The 12,498-nt window shown below is 44.0% G+C and overlaps 1 protein-coding gene across 2 annotated transcripts in view; it reads right to left on the bottom strand.

The window, feature by feature from the left end:
- Positions 1 to 298: 298 nt before the first annotated feature.
- The window catches only part of LOC137373728 (exocyst complex component 3-like), a 63,272-nt gene continuing 51,072 nt past the window's right edge, over positions 299 to 12,498 (bottom strand). For both annotated transcript variants that reach the window (XM_068038970.1, XM_068038969.1), the window contains exons 8-12: positions 4,570 to 4,693; positions 4,372 to 4,494; positions 4,113 to 4,268; positions 2,372 to 2,490; positions 299 to 943 (exon numbers count right to left, since the gene is read on the bottom strand). In XM_068038970.1, coding sequence (XP_067895071.1) covers positions 763 to 943; positions 2,372 to 2,490; positions 4,113 to 4,268; positions 4,372 to 4,494; positions 4,570 to 4,693 — 703 coding nt within the window. In that variant the 3' untranslated portion in view covers positions 299 to 762. The remainder of the gene's footprint in view (positions 944 to 2,371; positions 2,491 to 4,112; positions 4,269 to 4,371; positions 4,495 to 4,569; positions 4,694 to 12,498) is intronic.

Below are 12,498 nucleotides of genomic sequence, written 5' to 3'. Positions count from 1 at the left end.
TCAGAATGCTAATAGGGGAGGGGAAGATGTGTTTGGTATATTTTATCTCATATATTCTCTTTTTTATTATTTATTTTTTAACCATTTGCTAGTCTTAAATTTGTTTTTCATGTTTTTGCTTTCGGGCAGAGCTATTCATTATTCTGCCATTAGCACTCTCTCTGGACTCGTGCTTTGTCTTTCACTACAACTATTTAGGACTCCATTTGCATCTGTTCCACGACATTTCTGTCATTTAATCTCTGCCCCCACCACCACCCACCCCCGTCCCATCACAGACCTTCCCCGCCGCCCCCCCCACTCCCTTTCACTTGATCAAAGACCGTTACATTTCTAATTTTTGCCAGTTCTGATGAAGGGTCACAGATCTGAACAGTTAACTCTGTTTCTCTCTACACAGATGCTGTCAGACCTACTGAGCATTTCTGGCATTTTCTGTTCTCATTTCACAGTCCAGCATCCGCAGTATTTTGCTCTTAATTAAGAATTGTATTACTTTGCAAACAGTACAAGTAATTTGCTTAGCCATTAACCATTTAAGGTATCTTACATTGTCCAAGGATGCTTGAACGTTTAAGAGACATCTTGACAAATACATGAATAGGAAGGGAATAGAGGGATATGGGCCCTGGAAGTGCAGACGGTGTTAGTTTAGGCAGGCATCAAGATCGGCGCAGGCTTGGGGGGCCGAATGGCCTGTTCCTGTGCTGTACTGTTCTTTGTTTAATATTCAGCCGTTAAGTTTATGGATTATAATTTTGACTAAATAAGTGGAGGCATGCAGCTCACTGGTTTAGTGATAATTTCTGCAAACAAAGGGTAGACTTCTTTTCTTTGAGCTTCTGAGTCTTGTGCTAGTTGGTTGAAATGCTTCATTAAGTTGTTTTTCTTTCTCCCTTGTGAGATTCCACGGAAATAAAGAAGGGCTGAAACATGCTCTTCACTGCAAATTAGAAGGAACAGCAAATATTAGAAGAATCTATACATAAAATTAATGTTTCTATTTGCCATAATTTAAGAGTTTGGCTGATACATTTAGTGAGGTACAAAGGGTAACAGCAGGAGTGAAGGAAGCTAATGTGGAGTGTAGTAGGAATTGGGTAGAGCAAGTACGTGAAAGGAGGAGAGCTGAAAGGTGGCATGGATGAGTGGCAAGAGAAAGTGAGAGGAGTGAAAATGAGAGGAGGGAAAGTCAAAAGAGAGATCTAAAGTAAAGAGAGAGTTAGACGTATTGGGCTCAGGTATAGAGCAGCAGCCAAACACACGCGAATGGACACAAAGGAAGTTCGGGCTTCGTGACAGCGATTAGATGTGCCGTGGAGTGTTCATAATCAGCAGATGGGGAGGAGACAATATAAAACCTTACCTACATGAGCATATTTATGATGAATAGCAAAACTGATCACAAAGGCTGGAATTTTATGCTGGGCGGGAGGCCCTGCCTGCCAGCCACAAAGTTGGGGAGCCACTCGAGGCTTTTACACCCCCCAGGACCTTAATTAGCCTTAGGCAGGACATCCGCCCCCCTGAGGCAAGATGTCCCACCCCCAAGAGCTACCAGCCAATCCGTGAGCCAGCAGCTCTCAGTCCCAGCAGCACCACCGAGAGCAGTGGCCATTGCTGGGGCTGCAGCCAGGGAAAGGAGCAAGAGGGGCGCCGGCCCAGGAAACACAGTAAACATCTGGGGGCCTCGCCGGAGACAAACAGCCAGGCCGGCGAGGCAAGGTGGGGGTGGGGGGCGGGGGGGTGGTTTGGTTGTGCGGGAAGGCATCAATTGTAAGGGGGAGGGGGGAGGGAAGGAGAAGAAAGCATTGTGCAGTGGGAGTGGTTGGGCCCTCCATGGGGCACAGCGTGCCCAATCAGGAGGGCAACCCCCTCCCAAACAATCTGCAAGGAGGCTACCAGGTTTTACTTGGCGGCCTCCTGGGGAACCTCAGTCATCTGCCCGCTGCTTATAAAATACCGGTGGCAGAAGGCCCTTAAACGGTAGTTAAATGGTCACTTAAGGGCCTTGATTGGCCTGGGACGGGCGGGCCGTTTCTCGCCTCTGTCGCCACTCATAAAATTGCAGCAGGGACGGGAAGGTGTCGGGAACAGCACCCCTTGCCTCCCACTCAATTTTAGGACCCTCCCTGCCACCTGCCTGCTCCTGCAGGGGGCCATAAAATCCGGCCAAATAATATAAATAAACCCGATGGTTTAAACTTAATGGAGGGACAATCCAAGGCCCATGAACCAAATATGTGCCCAAATTCTCAATATATATTTTCAACCCACAAATCTCAGAGAGCTAAAGACAAAGAAATCACGAAAAGCCCTTAGTGAGTATGAAAAAGTATAAATGGTGTAGTACGAAGCAGAACCAATTTACCCGATATCTGGATAGTCCTTATATAATGCCTCCAGTTTTGTCTCAAGTTCATGTTTGTTCGTACCAATAAAATTAGACAAATGATCAGTTGCTGGAAAAAGCCAGGAAGCAGTACTGCCCTGGAAAATAAAAGATTTAGATCATACATCCACTCACTGAAAACCCATTACTTGTACTGAGGACCTTTATAAGCAAGTTTTTATTTTCCTTCCATCATTCAGCTACTGATGATACTAAAATTTACAAGCTAGTAATCAACATGATGACCATCTATATTTTTAGAACTAAGTTTTACCAGAAATTACCACTTGATTACGATGCTCTTTAGCCAATAAAACCATTTTCAAAACATGCTATTTTATTCTGAAGTCATAGAAAGTCTCCCACATTGCTGTTTTAATTACAATAGTGCTACTGACAGTATCTTAAAAATGAAATGACAGATTAAATAAACCTATTCACATAAATTTACCCTTAAATAGATAGACTTGTTAAATATAAACACGACTTAATCCAGTATCACCCATAACATTGGTTTACCCCATTCTCCATCTGGGCTTAGTTTAGAGATACAGCACTGAAACAGGCCCTTCGGCCCACCGAGTCTGTGCCTACCATCAACCACCCATTTATACTAATCCTACACTAATCCCATATTCCTACTACATCCCCAACTGTCCCTGTATTTCCCTACCACCTACCTATACTAGGGGCAATTTATAATGGCCAATCTACCTACCAACATGCAAGTCGTTTGGCTGTGGGAGGAAACCGGAGCACCCGGAGAAAACCCACGCAGACACAGGGAGAACTTGCAAACTCCACACAGGCAGTACCCAGAATTGAACCCGGGTCGCTGGAGCTGTGAGGCTGCGGTGCTAACCACTGCGCCACTGTGCCGCCCTAATACTGTTCCCCAACAGTATCCCTCTCCCTCTTGCCATCACCCCTGCTCGACTCCCTCCTTCCTGCTTGCTCTCTGCCTCGCCACTGCCTCCCCTCAGCCACTCGCTCCCTGCCTCGCCATTGGCTCCCCTCAGCTACTCGCTCTCCACCTCATCGCTTTCCCATCTTGTTCGCTCACTCCCGGCCTCGCTGCATCCCCATCTCGGCAGCTCATTCCCTGCCGCTTCCCAGGGCGGCGAGGCTGGGAGCGAGCGGCTGAGGTTGGGAAGCAGCGAGGTGGGCGGGAAGTGAGCAGCCGAAGCAGGGAACTGTTGAGGGGGAATGGAAGCAGCAATTGCAGCTATTGAGGGGTGAGGCAACGTTCGGACGTCATTATGTCTAGCGCCATTGCATCGCGACGTCAGTGCACGCATGCGCAGATTCATACTGGCAAGCTGGCAAATGTTCAGATGCACTGATGACGTCAGCGATTGCTCTGCACATGCTCTGTGTTGTCAGGAAACACTGAAGAATATTATGCTGCTTCTCAGCACAGTAATGCATGGACATTTTAGATAAGGAAGGAGGTCTTCAGCATGCAATGAAGTAAAGCATAAAAAGCACATGAATATATGATAGAGAGGGTCAATACTATATTTATGACTTGTCTGAAGGAAGGTGCACTTTTTAAAGAAAACGAAGAGAAGACATAAATGAGCCCATGCATGGGCTAGTTTTGGTGTTTGAAGAGGCTTTGACGCACCAGGGAAAGTTGGGACTGAGGTGTGCCAATTGATGCATAAAATCTTGCAGGGAATATGCTTAAAAACAAAAAGAAACATAAAATATTACTTACAAGTTCTTCATACATCTTATTTATTGTTCCCAATTCTTCCCTTATCTTTTTTGCTGCTGTGTTACATTTTCTATATGATTTGCAGTAAATGCGCTGTTTCATGATTTGTGTAATGTACTCTTTAACAAACTGATGGTGGACCTCAGATATCAGGACCTTTTATTTAAAGAGAAAAATAATTTTCAGTTATTTATAACAGTCATTCTTTTTACAATATTCAATAATTGAACTATTTGATATTTGACTATAAACAGCATACCTGGTAGTTGGCTGGTTTCATTTTCTTGACCTCTTCACAATACTTTTCAGCAGTGCTTATTATCTCACCAAAATCTTCACTACTGGATAGCCATTTTTTTGTCATGAGCTTCTTAAAACAAAGCTAGAAAATACAATTTGCAGTACAGTAGCATATCATTGATGTATAAATTATTCAATCACACTACTCCCAACATACCTCCAGCTGAAGCAGAATATCTTGTATGAGAATTTCATTGAGCTGTTGTACAGCAGTGTTCAATTTCTTTTCTACTTTGTTGGCATGTTCAGCATTGTCCTGCTTAAATATCTCCACATATTTCCTGTGGTGGGGAGGAAGGGAGATAAAGTTAATAATCATTTGATGTATAAACTGATGACCAGAAATGAGAGAACTGTAGTTGGGTATGGAGAATGAAATGAATATAATAGGTAGTCTTTATTCCTATAGCTTTAGCTGTCAAGCTATGTTTTTAGAGTGCCACCTGGTGTACATTTTATGTTGGAACCCCAGTATGTGGATACAGTAGGCAGGATTTTCCTCTGCCTTTCTGCTAGTTTTTGCAGCAAGCACAGTATTTTCCTTTTGTTTAAGGAGTAATTTGATGAAGGTATTTAAAATGATGAAGATATGGGACAGGGTAGCTAGAACAGACTGCTTCCAGTGATTGAGGGATCAAGAACAAGGGGACATAGGTAGAACAAGTGGGCATACATATCACATTAAATGTAAGAGATTGAGGACAGGCAGCAAGAGAAACAATTTTACAGATAGAGTTATGAAGCTGTTGAACATACTACCAGAATTAGTGACTGAAGCAAAGACGTCGTCAACAATTACTGCCCTATCAGTCTACTCTCTATCATTTGCAAAGTAATGGAAGGTGTTGTTGACAGTGCTATCAAGCCACATTTACTCAGTAAAAAGTTGCTCACCGATACTCTGTCTGGGTTCTGCCAGGACCACTTGGCTCCAGACCTCATTATAGCCTGGGTCCAAACCTCATTACGGCCTGTGTCCAAACATGGACAAAAGAGCTGAACTGAAGAGGTGAGGCAAGAGTGACTGCCTCTTGAAACAAGGCAGCATATGACAGAGTATGGCATCAAGGAGCCCAAGCCAAATTGAAGTCAATGGAAATCAGAGGCAAACTCCCCACTGGTTGGAAGCATACCTAGGGAGATGGTTGTGGCTGTTGGAGACCAATCATCTCAACTCCAGGACATCGCTATACGTGTCCCTCAGGGTACTGTTTGAGGCCTAACCATCTACAGCTGCTTCATCAATAGCCTTCCCGCCAACACAAGGTCAGAAGTGAGGATGTTCGCTGATGATTGCACAGTTCAATTCCATTCCCAACTCCTCAGATACTGAAACAGTCCATGCCTGCGTGTAGCAAGACCTGGGCTGGTAAATAGCAAGAAACATTCATGCCACACAAGTGCCAGGCAATAATCATCTTCAACAGGAAAGAATCGAACCATCTCCCCTTGGTGTTCAACTGCACTATTATTGCTGAAACCTCAGCATCAACATCCTGGAGGTCACTCTTGACCAGAAACTTTAATGGACCAGCCATATAAATATGGTGGCTACAAGAACAGGTCAGAAACTGGAAATTCTGTGGCAAGTAATGCACCTCCTGACTTCCCAAAACCTCTACAAGGCACAAGTCAGGGGTGTGATGGAATACTCTCCACTTGCCTGGATGGGTGCAGCTCCAACACTCAAGGAGTTTGACACCATTCAGGACAAAGCTGCCCACTTGATCAGTACCCCATCATCCACCTTGAACATTTTCTCCCTCCACCACAGGCACACTCTGGCAGCAGCATGTACCATCTACAAGATGCACCGCAACAACTTGACAAGGATCCTTCAACAGTACCTTCCAAACCCGCAACCTGTACTACCTGTTATGACTGAGGTGGGAGGAGTGCGTTGTCTTTTCTAGTTCCACTTCTCCACAGGTCACAACATATATTTAAATGTTTATCCAGTTACCGATACAGTCAATCATATACTCTACTCTTCATCCCAGAATAAAATACACCAACCAGGTTTCTTTAATAAACAACAACATTATCAGTTTATTATAAAAACAAGACTTATCCAGTGACAAAGAAAAGCATCAACACAGATTGAAATATGAAAATTCCCCTTTTCCCTTTAGGCACCCCCCCCCCCTCCCCCCCCTGCCGCCAACACACACACTACCAGTTAACCAAAAAATAAAGAGATTTTCTCTGCAGAGCACCTTTACAAAAAAAACACTTTGGCCAAATACTTGTTAATTCTTGAAGAAAACTGATGAAATGTGTTGTGTCCCAAAATGGCATACAGTCTGGCATCACAGTATACATAGACAGGTCACTGGGATCTTTTCTGGAACAGTACTTTTCAGGTGGCAGTGGGGGAATTAATCTGGCAAGCTTTCCAGGAGCTCCTCAGGAGAAACGCAACATTTCAGAGACAAGGGGAAGAAGGCATGCTGGGTGTTTCTCTCTTGGCAGGTTGATCTCTAACTGCTTTCAAACACAGTCCACACCCCAACTGAACCAAACAATATCTCAGAAGTAAAACCAAGCAGCAAGTCAGAATCTCATGAACCTCATAAATTGTGACATGTTGCTTCTCTGTAAACATCTCTCCGAGTTACCAAAGTTTCTATTGTTTATTGAGCTTAAGGCATGTGACTTCCAGTAAAGGTTGTTTTTAAACAAGATCGCAAGTGTCCTTCCGACGACCTTTTTTAAAAAATAAAGTCCAACATCTATGGAATTACTTCAGTTCTCCGATGAATCCATCTCCACAATTCTAACACATGAATCGTCAAAAAAAAAAATTTAAAATAATAGAAGCACCTTCACAACACCTCCGCGCTTGGTGGAATGAAATGCCATTTTTAAATGTGTTTCATTACAAAGTATGGAAAAACAGAAGATGAAAAAATTCAAACACATGTAGTCATTCATTCTCATTCACTGTTTACCTGTAGCTAATACAGTTCTGCTTTATGCCATCTTTGCACTTAGATAACTCAAAGCAGATTTAAGTCCTAAACAAAGCATCCACAATTACATTACATTTCCCCGCAATGTGGATAATATTTCAGTGATAAGATTGCAACAGTCAACTCCATCGGAATAGTCTGGCATTTTGGTTTTTGAATGTTTCCACAAAAGCTAGGGGGTTATGATCAGTATATACCAGTGTGTCTCTGTAGTCGTGACGGACATATACTTCAAAATGCTTATGAGCTAGTAATAAGCTAAGGGTTTAGAGTCAGAGAGTTATACAGCACAGAAACAGGCCCTTCAGCCCATCATGTCTGTGCCGGCCATCAAGCACCTAACTATTCTAATCCCATTTTCCAGCACTTGGCCCCTAGCCTGATATGCTATGGCGTTTCAAGTGCTCATCGAAATACTTTTTCAATGTTGTGAGGGTTCCTGCCTCTACCACCTCTTCAGGCAGTGCGTTCCCGATTCCAACCACCCTCAGCGAATTGTTTTTCCCTCAAATTCCCTCTAAACCTCCTGCCCCTTACCTTAAATCTATGCCTCCTGCTTATTGACCCCTCTGCGAAGATAAAATGTTTCTTCCTATCTAACCTATCAATGTCCTTCATAATTTTGTATACCTCAATCATGTCCCCCCTCAGCCTTCTCTGCTCTAAGGAAAACAGCCCTAGCCTTTTCAGTATTTCTTCATAGCTGAAATGCTCCAGCCCAGGCAACATCCTGGTGAATCCCCTCTGCACCCTCTCCAGGGCAATCACATCCTTCCTATAGCGTGGTGCCCAGAACTGTACACAGTACTCCAGCTGTGGCCTAACTAGCGTTTTATACAGCTCCATCATAACCTCCCTGCTCTTATATTCTATGTCTTGGCTAATAAAGGCAAGTATCCCATATGTCTTCCTAACCACCTTGGTTTCTTTTCCAACTGTTGAGTATTTCTTTTGGTGTCGATTTATCTTTTTGGAAAAGTATCCCACTGGCCTTTCTATGCCCCATTCATCATCTTTTAACAGGACTGCTCTGACCTCCAGGTCACTAGCATCAATTGCTACTTTGAAGGGCTTAGTGAAATTTGGGGCAGCCAGCACTGGTTCATTGATCAAAATGGCTTTCAGCCTCTCAAAAGATGTTTGGTACTCCCCTGACCACACTAATGTGGTTCTTTTTGTTTGCAAATCTGTCAGTGGAGCAGCTATCGTATGAAAATTTGGTACAAACTGTGGTTGTGAAAGGTAAAAAGGGAACGTTCATATTTCAAATCTGTGTGTTTATGCTTTGCTTCATTACCGTATAAGTCTTATTTTATAATAAACTGATAATTTTGCTGTTTATTAAAGAAACCTAGTTGGTGGATTTATTCTGGGATAAAGAGTAGAGTATATGATTGACTGTATCGGTAACTGGGTAAACATTTAAATATATGTTGTGACCTGTGGAGAAGTGGAACTAGAAAAGACTGCACTTCTCCCGCCTCAGTCATAACATACCTAGAAGAACAAGGGCAGCAGACACATGGCAACACTACCACCTACAATTTCCCCACAAAGCTAAAGGCCAGCTACTCGACCCTAACCCGACGGGACCCAAAGACATGTGTCGGGTTCGGGTCAGGTTGGGTCGCACTTCCGGGTCCGGCATTCGGACTCATGTCGGGCCGGGTCGGACACACTCTATCACAACCTCAGCTAAGTGGTTCCATTGATAATATACATTTTAGACTAGAAAGGTAATTTTGTTACAGTTATTTTAAGCTTGTGCAGATCAGCAACAAAGTGAAATACGGAAGGTAGGTTAACTTATGGTTGGGATGGGTTGGGTGCGGGAAAAAAATGAAAAGGACTCAGGCAAGGTCGGGCTTGGGGTCGGATTTGGTTCTGTCGGGATTGGGTCGGGTTTCGTTGGCAGACCTGAGCTGACCTTTATATCAAGCCACGTACTATCCTGACTTAGAACTATATCACTGTTCCTTCACTGTTGCTGGGTCAAAATCCTGAAACTCCCTGCCTAACAACACCTGCACCACATCGACTGCAGCAGTTCAAGAGGTGGTTCACCACCATCTTCTCAAGGGCAACTAGGGATGGGTAATAAATGCTGGCTTTGCCAGTGACATACATATCCTACCAATGAAAAAAAAAATTAAGCCCTACTCAGATCATGCTTGACTAATCTAATTGAATTTTTTGAACAGAGAAGGTTGATGAAGGGAATGCAGTGGATGTTGTCAATACAGACTTTAAGAAAGACTTCGATAAAGTACAACATAAAAGGTTGGTTACCAAAATTGAGGCTCATGGAATAGGAGGAGCAGTGTTCAATTGGATAAACAAAATTGGCTTAAGGACAGAAAACAGTGAGTCGTGGTAAATGGTCGTTTTTCTTACTGGCAATGGTAGACAGTGGAGTTCTGCAAGGGTCAGTGCTAGGACCACTTCACTTTTTTTTTGCTATATATAAATGACAATCTTGGAATACAGTGTAGAATTTTGAAATTTGCCGATGATACCAAACTTGGAGGAGTGACAAGCAGTGAGGATGATATGAACCACCTGCAATAGGACATAGTCAGGCAAACAGAATGTGAAGATGAGTGGCAAATGGAATGTAATACAGAAAAGTGTGAGGTGATGCATTTTGACAGCAGGGATAGGGGTGAGGCAATATAGACTTAATGACGCAGTTCCAAGAGTGTGCAGGAGCAGAGGGACATAGGGGTGCATGTGTATCGATCCTTGAAGGCAGCGGGACATATTGAGAGAGTGGTTAGCAAAGCATGTGGGATCTTAGGCTTCATAAATAAAGACATTGAGTACAAAAGCAGGGAAATTATGCTGAACCTTTATAAAGCTCTGGTTAGGCCCCAACTAGATTATTGCGTCCAGTTCTGGTTGCTACACTTTAGGAAGGATGCGAGGGTCCTTGAGAGGGTGCAGAGGATATTTACCATAATGGATCCAGGGATGGAGGATTTTAGCTACAAGATTAGGTTGGAAAAGCTGGGGTTGTTCTCCCAGGAGCAGAGGAGATTGAGGGGAGATTGCTGGAGGTTTACAAGATTATGACAGGCTTAGATAAATTAGACAAGAAAATACTGTTTCCATTAACTGATGGTACAAGGACGAGGGGACTCAGTTTGAATGTTTTGGGCAAGGGATGCAGGGGGAACGTGAGGAAGAACTTTATTTTAAACACAACAAGTGGTAATGACTTGGAATTCAATGTCCACAAAGGTGGTGGAAGAGGAGAATGGAATAAAATGAATGGTTTCAAGAAGGACATTGGATGGACACTAGATGGAAATAAACTTGCAGAGCTACAGGATCGAGCGGGGCAGTGGGACTGACTGGATTGCTCTGAGGAAAGCTGACATGGACTTGATGGGTCGAATGGCCTCCTTCTATGCCATAAATGACACTATGGGCTGAATTTTACGCCAGCCCAAAGAGGCCCGCCTGGTCACACCTGGCGAGGCAACCAAACCTTAGTACTGGGGCTCGCCAACATCATCTTTTGTAGGCTGGGCTGCAGTCCCAGCAGTGGCCACTGCTCCCGGTGGCCCGCTGATTGGCCAGCAGCTCCATTAGGTAGGACTTTCTGCCTCAAGTGGGTGGAAGTCCCACCTCAGACCAATTAAAGCCCGGGGACCCGCGAGATACGGGTCGTATTCCCAGGCCAGGCGGAAGCGGGTTTGCCACTGACATTTCAGTCGTTGGACAGCTCCCGTCTGCCAAGGGTAAAATCCCGGCCTATGACTCTATTCCAGGATTTGAAAATGGCAAGTCATGCCTGGGAACCTGATTGAATTTTTTGAAGAGGTGACTAAAGTAGTGGTCACAGGAATGTCTATGGATGTTATTTATATAGACTTCCAGAAGGCATTTGATAGAAGTCCCTCATAAGGAGAGTGATCTCATGGAATTGAGGGCAAATTATAGATCTGGTTAGGAAATTGAGTGAGTGGCAGGAGACAGAGAGTAAGGATAATGGGCAGATCTCTAATTTACCAGTGGTATCTTGCAAGGATCTGTGTTGAGGCTTCAGCTATTCACCATATTTCATAAATGACTTAGATGATGGAGTAGAAAGCCACATATCTAAATTTGCTGATGACACAGAGATAGCCGTCATTATGTAGACGTAAGCATAAAATTACGAAAAATTATTGATAGATTATATGAATGGGGAAAACTGTTGCAAATGGATTTCAATGTAGGCAATTGTGAATTCAATCACTTTGGACCTAAAAAGAATAGAAAAGGGTATTTTCGAAATGGTGAAAAAGCTAGAAACAGTGGAGGTCCAAAGAGACTTGGAAATCCAGACACATAAGTGATTAAAATGTCAAAGAACAAAGAACAGTACAGCAGAGGAACAGGCCATTCGGCCCTCCAAGCCTGCGCCGATCTTGATGCCTGCCTAAACTAAAGCCTTCTGCACTTCCGGGGTCCGTATCCCTCTATTCCCATCCTATTCACGTATTTGTCAAGATGCCTCTTAAACGTCTCAATGGTACCTGCTTCCACCACCTCCCCCGGCAACAAGTTCCAGGCACTCACCACCCTCTATGTAAAGAACTTGCCTCGCACATCCCCTCTAAACTTTGCCCCTCTCACCTTAAACCTATGTCCCCTAGTAACTGACTCTTCCACCCTGGGAAAAAGCTTCTGACTATCCATTCTGTCCATGCCGCTTATAACTTTGTAAACCTCTATCATGTCGCTCCTCCACCTCCGTCATTCCAGTGAAAACAATCCGGGTTTATTCAACCTCTCCTCATAGCTAATGCCCTCAAACCAGGCAACATCCTGATAAACCTCGTCTGTACCCTCTCCAAAGCCTCCACGTCCTTCTGGTAGTGTGGCGACCAGAATTGCACGCAATATTCTAAGTGTGGCCTAACTAAAGTTCTGTACAGCTGCAGCAGGACTTGCCTATTTTTATACTCTATGCCCCGACCGATGAAGGCAAGCATGCCGTATGCCTTCTTGACTACCTTATCCACCTGCGTTGCCACTTTCAATGACCTGTGGACCTGTACGCCCAGATCTCTCTGCCTGTCAATACTCCTAAGGGTGTGGAACCTGAGGTGAGCCACCCTCGGACA

Source organism: Heterodontus francisci, chromosome 9 (assembly GCF_036365525.1).
Source record: "Heterodontus francisci isolate sHetFra1 chromosome 9, sHetFra1.hap1, whole genome shotgun sequence".
Lineage (NCBI taxonomy): Eukaryota > Metazoa > Chordata > Chondrichthyes > Heterodontiformes > Heterodontidae > Heterodontus > Heterodontus francisci.
This window is presented reverse-complemented; position numbering and strand designations above follow the sequence as displayed.